At 45.2% G+C, this 13,607-nt stretch overlaps 1 protein-coding gene across 1 annotated transcript; it reads left to right on the forward strand.

Annotated features, from left to right (window-relative positions):
* Nucleotides 1–3,182: 3,182 nt before the first annotated feature.
* Nucleotides 3,183–7,456, forward strand: foxj1a (forkhead box J1a). Its single transcript, XM_073494395.1, has 2 exons — nt 3,183–3,803; nt 6,590–7,456. Exons 1-2 carry the CDS (start codon nt 3,183–3,185, stop codon nt 7,454–7,456), a joined length of 1,488 nt encoding a protein of 495 aa, XP_073350496.1.
* Nucleotides 7,457–13,607: the final 6,151 nt, after the last annotated feature.

Consider the following 13,607-nt stretch of genomic DNA (forward strand, 5'->3'; position numbering starts at 1 on the left):
ACGACTTTATCTGCTCGACATGACTGTTATCTAAATCTGTGTGTGTGTGTGTGTGTGTGTGTGTGTGTGTGTGTGTGTGTCAGTCAAGTCCACCAGCAGACCTCTTCCTCCTCTTCCTCCTCTTCCTCCTCTTCCTCCTCTCTAATCCCTCTCCCTCCTGACCCCCCTCTCTCTCTGTGAGGTCACTGTGGTTGGCTGCTCCGGCTCTGACCTTTGACCTCTGATGGAGCTGATGTGATGGTCCGGTGGGTGGAGGAGGAGGAGGAGGAGGAGGTGGAGGAGGAGGAGGTGGAGGAGTCTGACATGAAGGAGTTTGTCTTGTCAAGATCAATGACCTTTCAGAGTCTGAACAATGAGGTTCCTCAACCTGGTCCTGGTTCCTCCACCTTGTCCTGGTTCCTCCTGGTCCTGGTCCCTCCTCCTTGTCTTGGTTCCTCCACCTTGTCTTGGTTCCTTCTCCTGGTCCTGGTTCCTCCTCCTGGTCCCTCCTCCTGGTCCTGGTTCCTCCACCTGGTCCTGGTTCCTCCTCCTGGCCCTGGTCCTGGTCCCTCCTCCTTGTCTTGGTTCCTCCACCTTGTCTTGGTTCCTTCTCCTGGTCCTGGTTCCTCCACCTGGTCCTGGTCTCTCCTCCTGGTCCTGGTGCCTCCTGGTCCTGGTCCCTCCTCCTGGTGCCTCCTCCTGGTCCTGGTCCTGGTCCCTCCTCCTTGTCTTGGTTCCTCCACCTTGTCTTGGTTCCTTCTCCTGGTCCTGGTTCCTCCTCCTGGTCCCTCCACCTGGTCCTGGTTCCTCCTCCTGGCCCTGGTCCTGGTCCCTCCTCCTTGTCTTGGTTCCTCCACCTTGTCTTGGTTCCTTCTCCTGGTCCTGGTTCCTCCTCCTGGTCCTGGTCCCTCCTCCTGGTCCTGGTGCCTCCTGGTCCTGGTCCTCCTGTCGGCACCTGTTGATCCACAGGTGAAAAACTGAACTCTGTTTAAAACTGCAGATGAAGCGACAGAACTACATTTGCACTGAATGTGAACGCAGTGAAACCTGTAACGTCTTTAAAGTAAAACATCTGAGGACGTTTTCCTCAAAACATACCTGAGAATCTAACCTGTGTGTGTGTGTGTGTGTGTGTGTGTGTGTGTGTGTGTGTGTGTGTGGAGACGTCAGCTCTGTTTATAGCTTTACAGTCGTCTTTGTGAGGCGCTTCAGGAAACCACTCAGCCACACTAACACTACGCTCGCGGGGCCAAACCTTTTTGTTTCCCTTTTCTCCGTCTCTCTGTCGTATGAACAAAAGTACATTCCTTCACACACACACACACACACACACACACACACACACACACCCTCCCCCTCTGCCTGTAAGTCCAAACTCTGGGTCCAGGTTGTTGTTCATTAAATAAATTCAGACATGACAGCAGAACTCTGTTTCCTTCTTCTGCGGTCAGCAGGAACAAATATATTAATTTAAAGAAAAGCACGGATGTATTGTTCTAAAATTAGACCATCAAAAGTAAAAGTACAGCGTCTCCTGTAACTGATATCTGATTCCAGTGATGGAATGTAACTAAGTACATTTACTCAACTACTCAAGTAGTATTTTAAGGTACCTGTACTTTACTCGAGTATATCCATTTTCTGTTATTTTATACTTCCACTTCACTTTGTTGAGGCGAATATTGTTATTTTTACATTTTACTTTAGTTACTAGTTACTTTGCAGATTACATGCTGCATCAGAGCCATAAATTAATAAACCTGATCAGTAATTTACACACATGTCGGCCTAAATGTAAAATGTTTGTACCTTTAATATCAGATACTAAAACTACTTTTACTAAAGTAGGCCTACTGTGACTTTCACTTTTACCAAAGTAATATTTTAACACTACTTACTTACTTCAGCGTTACTCTACAGACACTACATGTAAAGTAATATTCAGGACTCACTCAGAGTGTTTGATGTTCTCAGATTAATCACATTTAGAGTTTAATTACTGCAGAATTAAAGTAATCCCTATTGAAAGTCCTCGGAGGTCCCCTGGTGAGTCCCCGGGCCTCAGTTTGAGCACCTGCAGCCACAGTTGCCTTGAGAGTGATTAAAAATGAAGCGCCATGGAAACGAGCGGGCCAATGGAGGAGCGGGAAGCTGTTTACAAGGGGGAGTCCCGTTTCTATGGCTGCAGGACAAACCTCCTGCTGCAGGTATTAAACTGCCTCCCGACGGCCTGCAGCCGCTGACAGCCGCCGCACAGAGCCGAGCACATCCACAGGAATCCGTCTGCGTCTCTACTCACTGACCGAGTGGACAACAGGTGCACTTCACTCACACTGAGGCTGAACATCCCACAACTGCTGCAGGTTTGGATTTACAAGGTCTCCATTCAACAGAGGAGAAGGAAAAAAAGGTGAGTCTGGAACTTTATCATAAAGAGATTAAATCAGATTATCACACCTGTAACACCACAGCTCTGAACAACATACAACACCTCACATGCAAGCATAATCATTGAGGCTATATAATGGAATTAAAGTATTTTTACTTTGCATGTTTTAGTGAAATTAAACGGAATCCTGGATGCCTGAATTCTGAAAAATGCGCATTTTACGCGTAAATGCGCGCTGCACATCCTCAAATATGAGGATATATATTTTGTAACGAAATAACAAGTCGTTTTTAAAGTTTCTTTAAAAAAAGGAAAGTTGAATGCATTTCTGTGCGTCAAAACGCTTCAGGTGCAGTTATAGTGGTGACGTGCGCTCCTCCCTGCGCTCCGTGCGTAACGGAGTTTTTCGGGAAAGTTCTGTGCCAGAGGAGGCTGCTGCTCATCTCTCTTTTTTTCCTTCTTTTCTTTTTAAGGTTTTACATTTTTTTCTTGTTTTGAGTATTGAGTTTTAGTTTCTACATCTCCTCACCAGACACACACTCTCTCTCTCTCACACACACACTCTCTCTCTCACACACACACACTCACACACACACACACACACACACACACACACACACACAGGTGTCAGGCAGGATTTAAATGTGGATCTGAGCGTCTTTACGCACGCACACACAGAGGCTCTGTTTTCAAATGGGGCCATCATTGTCCGGCCTTTCGCACTTTGTTGAAGTTGGGTGTATATTTTGGGTCCTGGCAGGCGGTGGCTGGAGGAAGAGGAGGAGGAGGGTGACAGAGAGAGAGAGGGAGAGCCATGCTGTCTCTGAGCTGTGCTGACCCCTGGCCTGAAGGCTCGGTGGGGCTGGAGGAGGAGGTGGTGACGGCGGCGGCTCAGGCAGAGGAGCGGGACGGTGACAACAACAACAACAACAACAACAACAACAACAACAACAACAACAACAACAACAACAACAACAACAACAACAGCAGCAGCAGCAGCAGCTGCTCCATCAACCTGGACGACAGCCTGACCAGCCTGCAGTGGCTGCAGGAGTTCTCCATCCTCGGTGCCAACGTGCCGCAGCAGTCCCACCACCAGCCGCACCTGTTCGGCCACCAGCCGCCGGGCTCCGACGCGCCGGCCTCCCCTCTGGCCGGGGACCCCGCCTCCATCGGCATGCCTCTGACTCCTGGGAAGCCCACAGCGGCGGCCTACAGCAGGATGCAGTCCCTCCCGGGCATCGTGGCTCACGGCCACTGTCCCGACGAGGTGGACTACAAGACCAACGCGCACATCAAGCCGCCGTACTCGTACGCGACGCTCATCTGCATGGCCATGCAGGCGAGCAAGAAGAGCAAGATCACTCTGTCCTGCATCTACAAGTGGATCACTGACAACTTCTGCTACTACAGACACGCTGATCCCACCTGGCAGGTAACCGACCACACACACGCACACACACACACACACACACACACACACACACACACACACACACACACACACACACACACACACACACACAATACACTGTTTTAAAGGACGCATCGTTCTCACACACTTCCCTTTGTTTGAGTTTGTGTCAGGGGGTCAGATCACAGCTGGACACAGGCTTTGCTTCTATTTAAAGAACAGAAAAATGTCATTTTAAAGGAACACAACAAGCTGAGCGGCTCAGGCTGACTGAGCTGTGAGCTGATTAATAACTCCAGAAGCCAGAAACTGAGAAACTTCCCTGAACTGCACAGAAAACACGAATTAAACACTCGGCTCACTTCTTATTTTTTATCACTTTGCAGCTCACTGGTAGTTCTGACTGGACAAACACAGGTTGTTGGGGGTTAAAGGAGGAGCAGCAGAATAATTCCCCTCGCAGAAGTGCAGGAATTTTGAAGAAAAGTTTAATTTTGTTGGATAAATGATTGATGAAGTTTGAGCGTCTGGTTCAGAGCGTTCTGTTATTGTAAGGCCGTGCATGGGGCAGATAATATTTAACAAAGGTCAGCGGGTCACTGCTCCATTTAGACTTCAGTGTGTGTGTGTGTGTGTGTGTGTGTGTGTGTGGTGCTCTGCCATGTGTACTTCCTGCCTCACAATCAGTTTAAAGTTTATTAGTTTAAAGGAACAGTTCAACATTTAGGGAAACGCACTAATTTGCTTTCTTGCAGAAAGTTAGACGTTAGATGAAATCTACAGCGAGCAGGACTTTAGCTTAGCTTAGCACAAAGACTGAAAACAGGGGGAAACAGCTAGCCATCTCCATCTCCATCCAAAGGGAACGATATCGACCTACAAGCTCACAGATTAAAGGGGTAGTTCAGGTCTTTTGATGCAGCGTTGTATGAGGTACTTATCTCTGAACTTTGTTCTGCTGGAACTGTACCAGCAGCAAGACGTATGTTTGCCACCAAAAATACATATATATGTTTATTGTACGCTATGTTTTCAACATGTTTGCAGCTTCACGTTGTCGTCAAACAGACTTTTGCTTTGGCACCACATTCTGCCTCTGCGTAGGAATACGGTTGTACGGTTGAGGGAATGTCAAAGTGCCAAAGGAAGAAGCTGCAAGTATGTTAAAAACTTAGCGTTCACTTAAACGGATATTTATTTATATATATTTAGGTGACTTAAATACATCTGCTTCTCCAGAGAGAGCTGACGGTCATCTCCCGACATCAGGAGACCTGAACGATCCCTTTAACATGTGATGTCTGTGTGAAAAAGACACACTGGGGAACCTTCTATAAACTGGACTATATAGTGAGTTCGCCAGGTAGCGTACAACCGATGGTCACTAACCGAGCGTTATTTACCATCATGCAAAGATCCAAACTGCGTCCAAAAGTATTTTTTCTTTTGACCGATGAGCTCACAGTACAGTCCACTATGTAGAGCTCCCTGTGGTGTAATGTAGTGGGTGGTTTCGGACACTTGGGTAATTATCTGTGACTTCCTGGAGTACCGGCTGGTTGCCTGGCTGCAGCTTGGGTCTAATAGGAATCACCATAGCGACCTCCAATCACCCAGACAAGTTTACACTGCTCACGTCACACGAGATGAATTACTTCAGCAAAGTTTGGTTTTCTCTTCAGTGAACCTGCAGTGTGATAAAGATGCAGTATTTCATAATAAAGTAGCGTCATTAAAGCTGCTGTTAGCATTGTTGTTGTTTTTCAGCTAGCTTCCCCTGAAGGCAGCAGTGTGAGGTGACCTCAGAGGAAATAGTGATTTTAAGCTAAACCCTGATATTTTCCAAAAACCGACAGTCGTTTTATTTTAAAAGTGTAACTGGACGTTATTTCTAACTTGACGACGGTGTTGTATTCATGGGTAGGTGACAAACGTGACAGTGAGACCGTCGTCATGAGATAGTTTTGTTTTTTACTTAAAAATGCTTGTTATTGTTTGCGTGCAATGTGCTACTTCTGAAAAAAAACTCCCGCTGCAAAGAAATTCACTGAAGGAGTTCATACTGACCAGAGTGGCTAACTTTGGGTTTCGCCCTCCGCTAACATGACTGAGGATAAAATTACGTAATTGTGCATCTCGTTCCAAATGTTATCAGACTGGAAGCATCAACTTCTGATAGTGAAACGAGTCTTGTCACCGGGTTTGTCTTTCAGAGGCTACAAGTCTGCAAGAAGTGTTGTTGGTGTTTTCTTTATAAATCGACCCACAGTCCAAATATAAATATTTAAAGCTCCAGTGTGCAGGATTTAAGAGGATCTAATGGAATATAATCACCTGAAACGAAGAACTGTTGAATTTTCGTTGGTCGTCTTCCACGGAGTACGCCATGTTTCTACAGTAGCCCAGAGCGGACAAACCAAACACTGCTCCAGCTGAAGGGTCACCCATGCATCACTGCTCCAGGCCAAGAGTTACCATCAGAGTTACCATCACACATACGACCCTGTGAAACCACAACGGTTCATTTGCACAGTTTGGTTTCAGTGAATGAAATGTGAGATGATAGTCAGTGAGCTTTAGAGGTGCTGGGAGGTCGATATTGTTACTGTGGGAGAGAAAGGCTAGCTGTTCCCCCTTGTTTCTAGTCTTTATGCTATGCTAAGCTAAGTAGCTGCTGGCTGCAGACATGAAAGCTCAATCAATCCTCTCATCCATGATTATAATAATCAATATTTCCCCACATATCTTTCAATGTGCCGTCCAGAATAAGTAGATGTTTGATGACTTTATTGCATCTGTACTTTCAGAACTCGATCCGACACAACCTGTCGCTCAACAAGTGTTTCATCAAGGTGCCGCGGCAGAAGGACGAGCCGGGGAAGGGCGGTTTCTGGAAGATCGACCCGCAGTACGCTGAGCGTCTCCTGAGTGGCGCCTATAAGAAGAGGCGAATGCCTCCGGTCCAGATCAACCCGGCCCTGCAGAGCCGGCTCAGGATCAACCTCCAGCCCCAGTCCAGGGGCCCCTGCAGCCCCGCAGGAGGTCAGAGCGGTCTGTGCATCAACCCAGAGTCCCAGCAGCTCCTCCGGGAGTTCGAAGAGGCGACTGGTGCCGACCAGAACTGGGACCCTCACCTGGCTGAGGGGACCATGCTGGGGTCCTGGCCAGTGGTCAGAGGAAGAAGTGGGCAGAAGAGGAAACAGTCGCTGGAATCCAGACTAGGTGCCGCCAAAGCTCCCCGACGCTCCAGCTCCCCGCTGCTCTCCGCAGACGAACAGAAGGAGATCGGACCTCTGAAGGGGGACTTTGACTGGGACGCCCTGCTGGACTCGGCCCTCAGTGGAGAGCTCAGTCTGGAGGGAGGAGAACCTCTGAGCCCCATCATGAAGGAGGAGGACCTGACGGTGCGAGGGACCCACATCTCTCCTGTTGAAGCCCCCGCAGGGACGGCAGACATCCACGTGTTGGTGGAGACTCAGAGGAATAATGACGTGTCAGACTTTGATGAGGAGACCTTCCTCGCCACGGCCTTCCTGGAGAGCCCCTGGCCGGAGGAGGAGGAACAGTGCCGCAGTGACTTCCTCTGTAGCTCCTCCGTCAACCTGGACCAGCTGTTTGACCTCGGAGACTCGTTAGGGGGAGACCCGAACGCCCGGATCGACACCCTCCTTTGAGGAATAGTTGCTCTCCAGTTGCGAAAACTCTTGGCTACCCTACTGAGGAATAACAGACTTTTTTTTTTTTTTTTTTTTACACTTAAACAACTTTTATTGTCCTTTTCAAGATGTTTAAAGTATTTTTAGATTTACCTTTTGAAGCTGATTCATACAGGAAGTACATTCCCAATGCCTACTGAACAATGATGCCACAACGTACAGCAGCAGCTCACATCACCACAGGGAAAATGTCAAATCCTTTTCAGGTGAAGATGTAATGAATGAAAACGAAAACTGAATATGGCCATTTTCAGAATTTAAGGCCTGGTTAATGCAAAATAAATCCGTCTTCAGAAATATTTAGTTCTAAAAGCGCAGTGATGTGGGGACTACTCGCAGGTGAACCGCTAACATGCTAGTAAGCGAGGACATGCAGCGCTGGTTGATCACGTCACATTTCTCCTTAATGGGCTGTTTACTCCCTCCTGATGCTAACTGTCAGTTAGCGACATGCAGAATGAAGTGCATGGATGTATGAAGGTAGAACTGGATACAGCGTCGGAGGCGTCCGTTTGTTCAAGTTGCTCAGTGAAGCCAAAAAACGCGAACAATGAAATAAAACAGAAACAAACTCCTGCTGCAAAGAAATTCATACTGACCCGAGTGGCTAACGTCGGGTTTAGCCCCCCGCTAACGTGACGGGATAAAATTATTCTTGACTTTCCAAATGCGATCAGACTGAAAGCATCAAACTCGGATAGTGAAATGTGTCTTTTGTAATGTTCGGAAAAAATTATCCACCGTTTCACAGCCACTTTTTTACCACGCAAGCTAATGACAGTGTGCGTCACGTGATGACATTTTCGGTCAATGGGCTCGGTGAGCAGTTTTTATTCAGTTGAATAGGAGCCATCTTGGATTCTGGTATCCAGTTCTTGTAATACATCCATGGTTAGCAAGCAGTTAAAGTTAGTTAGTTCATTACTAACAGGAAAATCCTGTCTCGTGTGTGTGAGCATGTCTCTGTTGAAGAGCTAATAAACTACTAGCTTCCTCCATTTTGGATCATCTGTTTTGCTTTTGGCCAACGATGCTAATTTGTGTGTTAAACATGCTACAAGGAACTTTTAGCTGGTTATGAAACAGTTTAAAACTGACGCCTCTAATTCCCATAATCAGAACGATTTTTTATGGCCGAGTGCTGAGGATGAAATTAGGATTGAAGCTGCTCTGTAGTCTGCTGGTACGGCAGCGGATACTCCTGTATCTCCTGTCAAACTGGCTTGAAACATAACATTTTCTGTTGACCTTGCAACAGAGCTACATCTTGCTGTTGGTTTATTATTATGAAGATTATGAAGGTTGCTTCATAATGTAGCTGTAGGACTACATGTAAATGAACCGCACTAAAACAAAGCTAATCATATTACAGTTATTAATCTTACATAACCACAAACAGATTAAAATTAAAAAAACATTACAATCTTCCACGCACCAGCGTGATCAAAACCTTTACCACTTTCGTCCACAGGGGGCGCCAGAATCAACAAAAACAAAGTTCCTTGTCGCTGCTTTAACCAAAATTGAACTCGAAGCAAACAATTCATGTTTTACTTAATGAGCTAATCCACTAATGTAGCAACTCCATTTGATAAAAATGTCTTTTGGCTTTTTAAATGAGAATGTGAACGGGCCTTTAGGATGACACGTCATGGTCACTGTTTACATTAAGTGTGTCTCCATGTTGTTACTGTACATCAGGCTGAATTTATGGGACAAAGAAGATAAAAACAGGCGACCTGAATATTTTCAGAAGACGACCGATCTTCAGTTCTTTCTGTCTTTATAGAAGAAGAGGTAACAGCTGAGGCTGACAGAGAAGTAACTTGTTTCTTGTTTTAATATGAGTGTAAATATTGTGACAGCAGCACTACGATGATGAAAAATGAGATATTTGCCAAATGATGTTTGGTGTAGAAGTAATTTACTGTATTAGTTGTGTTTGTGTGTTTGGGGTTTTTGGTACTAACTGTTCTCTGTCTGCATTTGTCAAAAAATAATTAGGACCATTTTACCTAGAAATGTTAATTATGCAGGTTAACTTTTTTTTTTCAAGAGGAATGAAAACAGAATATTCTCATACAAGACTGAAAACATTTAGATTAACGTGGTAACAGATCTCTGTGACCCTGTGAACAGTAGATTGAAGGCAGTAGAGGAAACGTCCGAGCTTCATGGTGTAAAAGCTAAAATGGACACGAAACGGCTCAAGGCAAAATTCTCCAGCAAAGACCTATTAAGACTTTAAAATGCTGACTTTAGAAAGGACACGGCGCCTGTAAATGAATACCTGACCTTCTATGTGCCAAGAACAACACTTGGGACTCGACAGGGTGGCTGCGTTTTTATTACAGAGAAGAAAATGTCTTTTATTTGTGGCGGTGTTCATGAAGAGACGTTAACAAAAGATCTGCTGCAGCCTGGATTAAACAAATCAGACCATATTAACTCTAAAGATGCAGTTTTTGTTGCTCCTGTTTCCTCTAAAATGTGTGAAAGTGCAATCAATGTACAGTTGTTCTATTTTACATTCAGTCTGTTCATGCAGTTTACGTTGGAGTTTCACAGGTTTGTGTATTAAGAGGTGTGAATAAGGACTCTTTATACGAACAAAGAAACCCTGAAGCGTTTGTGTATTAGCTCTTCTCGATCAAATAACACTTTTAATGTCTCTTACCTCATGATTGCTTCTGTAAAGTCAGACGCACTGTATGCATTCCTTAACTTTCCTCTTTTTATTTTATTTTCCACTTTTCTTTGTCAATAAAAAATACGTTTCACTGCATCTCGTTTGTCTAAATGATATATTCAACTTATCTTTAGTCGTGCTAGCACAGACACGATGGAAGTCGGTCACAGATGAGTTGTCAGCTGAGCAGTCAGTCTGTATGATGATGTCATAGTGAACGGTGCATGGCATTCATGTTTTTTGTATTAACGGTCAGGATTCGTTTTGTACCACAGCAGACAACAAACACAGAACAGGTCAAAGCATCCAGAGCAACTACACAGTACACAAAAGCAAGGAGATGACAGGGGAAGAAAGTCACCAGACTCCTTTAGAAAAATGCTCACTTTTGTGAATTGCTGCATCAGGAGAAACTTTACAAATGTTGTTAAAGGCTATCTATAATGAATTCTTAATTATTTGGGCCTTCTTGTAAATTCGGCAAAAGTTCTACATTTCCATCAACATGGGGGGACGAGATAATGACTCCATGAATCCACTTAGAAATCCTCAAAAAGAAAAACAATCCTTACATGCAGAACTTGCCTTAGAAACATCATGTTTTTAAGTTTTTTCAGTGTCAAAGTAATCCAGTGATAGTTGTCTGTACATCCATGATTACACTGCAAACAGGAAGAGCTAACAGCTAATTCGGCAAAGTTTTAATGGGGTTTTGGAGCATTTCTTCTGGGGTTTTTTTGGTTGTTTTTCCTTTTCCCCAGCTACTTCAAGTGTTTAGCACAATGCTGCAACGCTGTTTTGCTGTGAAGCTCCAGAAATGTTTTGTGGACTACAAAACTTCACCTGACTTTATATCAGCATGTGGGGAAGAGATGATGACCATCCACAAAAAAGACGCTCCTTACATGTGCAGAACTTGCCTTAGAAACATCATGTTTTTAAGTTTTCTCAGTGTCAAAGTAATCTAGTGATAGTTGTCTGAACATCCACAGGTTCACTGCAAACAGGAAGTGCTAACAGCTGATTCAGCATGTGTTGAATGGAGTTTTAGAGTTTTTTCTTTTTTTGGTTGTTTTTCCGTTTTAAATCATCTCCAGCTGCTTCAGTTGTTCAGCAGAAGGCTGCAACTCTGTTTTACTGTGAAGCTCCAGAAATGTTCTGTGGACTACGAGACTTCACCTGACTTTATATCATCAGGAGGAGATGATGACTGAGCCTGACTTTATATCATCATGAAGGTGAGTACATGTGAGTTCAACCACCAACAAGCTTCTTCAAAATGTAGCTAAACTTTAATCACATGTAGTTCATTATACCCCAATGCTACATGTTAGCATTTAGCTCAAAGCAGCACTAAGTCTCGCTGAGCTGCAGACCTTCTTGTTTTCTTGCTGTCCTGCTCCCTCCTCCTCCCCCCGGTGCTTTAGTGTTTCTGTACGTGAGATTTACGTTGGTCTTTTCCTGCTCATCTCTTTGGGGCTCTGGCTGTGAGCAGGCAGTGGATGGTAATAGTAGCAGGGGGTGGCTGGGTTTTCTCTTTCAGGGCTTTGTCTGTGCTCAGTCACACTCTTGTTCCCCATGGCTCTTGGATCTGTGGCCCTTCATTGGGTCGGTGTGGGGTCTAACAGGGACAAGTGTCCCACGGCCCCATATATCACCGGCTGTCTGCGCCGCTGTAGACCACACCGTCTCTCTCTGACCCTGCTGCAGATTAGCTAGGTGGCTCGCGTTCAGAGCGCCACATGAATAGCCACAGTAATCAAATGCAAATACGTAGAATTTAAGAAGGCAGCGTCCCCCCAGGGTCGCGAACAGACGGCCTCTCTGTCAGTGAGCGTGTCTGTCTGTGGTCACTGATGAGGTAATGATGGCTGAGAGATGAAGGGCGCAGATAGTGCGCTGTAATGCTACACCTCTGTATGATGGACACCCAACACTCGGCTGGAAGGCCAGGATCCTGCAGCTTCAGGCCCAGCCTCAGAGCTGTTTTCCTGGAAAGGAGAGCTGACGTTTCCCCTTCCCCCCGGCCTGAGCTCCCTGCAGGCCCCCCTGGACCGCTTTTACCTGCTGGACTGAGCTCTCCAGCTGGATTGCAGGGCTCATAATTATAATGTGGCAGGCCGGTCAGATGAGAGGCCCGCGGTAACCTGATGCAGGTATTATTCACTGGCCCTGCTGACAGCTGCAGGTAAGAGGAGCCTCCAGGTGAAACGCTAACCCTCGCCGCTTGTTCCAACCCAGAAACGCTGCAAACTGAAAGTGCTAAACGCCAACACCCGATGTGGCCGGGACGATGATGCAGCCATTTACAGAAGAGCTCAGCTGCTCTGGAAAGATGAGGCTGAAACCAAGAGTTTGACATTTTGTGCTCAGAGATGATATTTACATTTACTGCCAGTTAATCCAAAGATCTCAGGGTTGAAGGAATCGTATGTTGTCTAGATCTTAAAGCTTTTTGAGGTGATGCGACATGAATAAAATCAACTTGACTTTTAAACCAACATCTGACCACGAACATCTACTAACTAGCAGTTTAGGAGCTTTTGATCGCAGAACTGATGTTCAGATTTAAAATTTTCGGACCATTTTAAAGTCTTCTCGTCCATGTCGGCTAAAACTTCTGCACAGAATCCACTGTTGGCACAAAAAACAATAATTTATGGAAAATAAATGCTAAAACTTAACAGTCAGACATTCAGTAAAGTGACCGAGTAATATACTGCTTTCTAACAGTGGTGAACATAGTCTCAGTTTAAAAGTTGAGGTTGAAAGTCTCGATCTCGTACACAAATAAACAGCACTCGACAAAAAAAGTCTCAACAAAAAGTCCATTTAGTCGGTGTTCTTGAGGAGCTTTTGATCACATCATGTGATTGTCATCAGCAGATGGAAATCAACTGGCCGACACGTTGGACACTGCCACTTCAACTGGGAAAAGAAAAAAGGAATAGATTTATTTTATGAATAAATAAACAGGACATTACAAAATGAGCCAGCTGTTGGGTATGTGATATTTAAAAAGGGTTTGAATCGTCTAATCATGATGTACACTATTCCTCTGCTGAGATGTCAGCTTTACAACTAATCCAGACTTTTTTCCATTTTTTCTTCTTTAGCCTTTACTTTAAGGCCGTTGAGATCACAGATATCTTTTACAGGGGAGACCTCTCCAAGAACGGCAGCAACACAGAGTTAGAACAGTAAATTAACAGAAAAACACACTGAAATGATCAGAAAAAACAGATGTAACACAGAAAAAATGAGTTTGGTGGTGTTAACATGCGAGTAACCAAGTGAAGGAGAGAGATCTACATGTAGTGTTTAAGTTCAGACTGTGTCGGTCTGAATCCGATGAAAACATCAGCCGTTTCTCCGTCCGTTGCCCCACGACTCGTCTGGTATTCCTCTGGAGGAACTCTT

The sequence above is a fragment of the Pagrus major genome, chromosome 23, assembly GCF_040436345.1.
Source record: "Pagrus major chromosome 23, Pma_NU_1.0".
NCBI lineage: Eukaryota > Metazoa > Chordata > Actinopteri > Spariformes > Sparidae > Pagrus > Pagrus major.

What these genes read in the sequence shown, in the direction of transcription:
- foxj1a (XM_073494395.1), top strand. Translation starts at nt 3,183, where the DNA reads ATGCTGTCTCTGAGCTGTGCTGACCCCTGGCCTGAAGGCTCGGTGGGG. An exon ending in ACGCTGATCCCACCTGGCAG is followed by an intron (nt 3,804 to 6,589) that starts GTAACCGACCAC and finishes CTGTACTTTCAG; the next exon opens with AACTCGATCCGACACAACCT.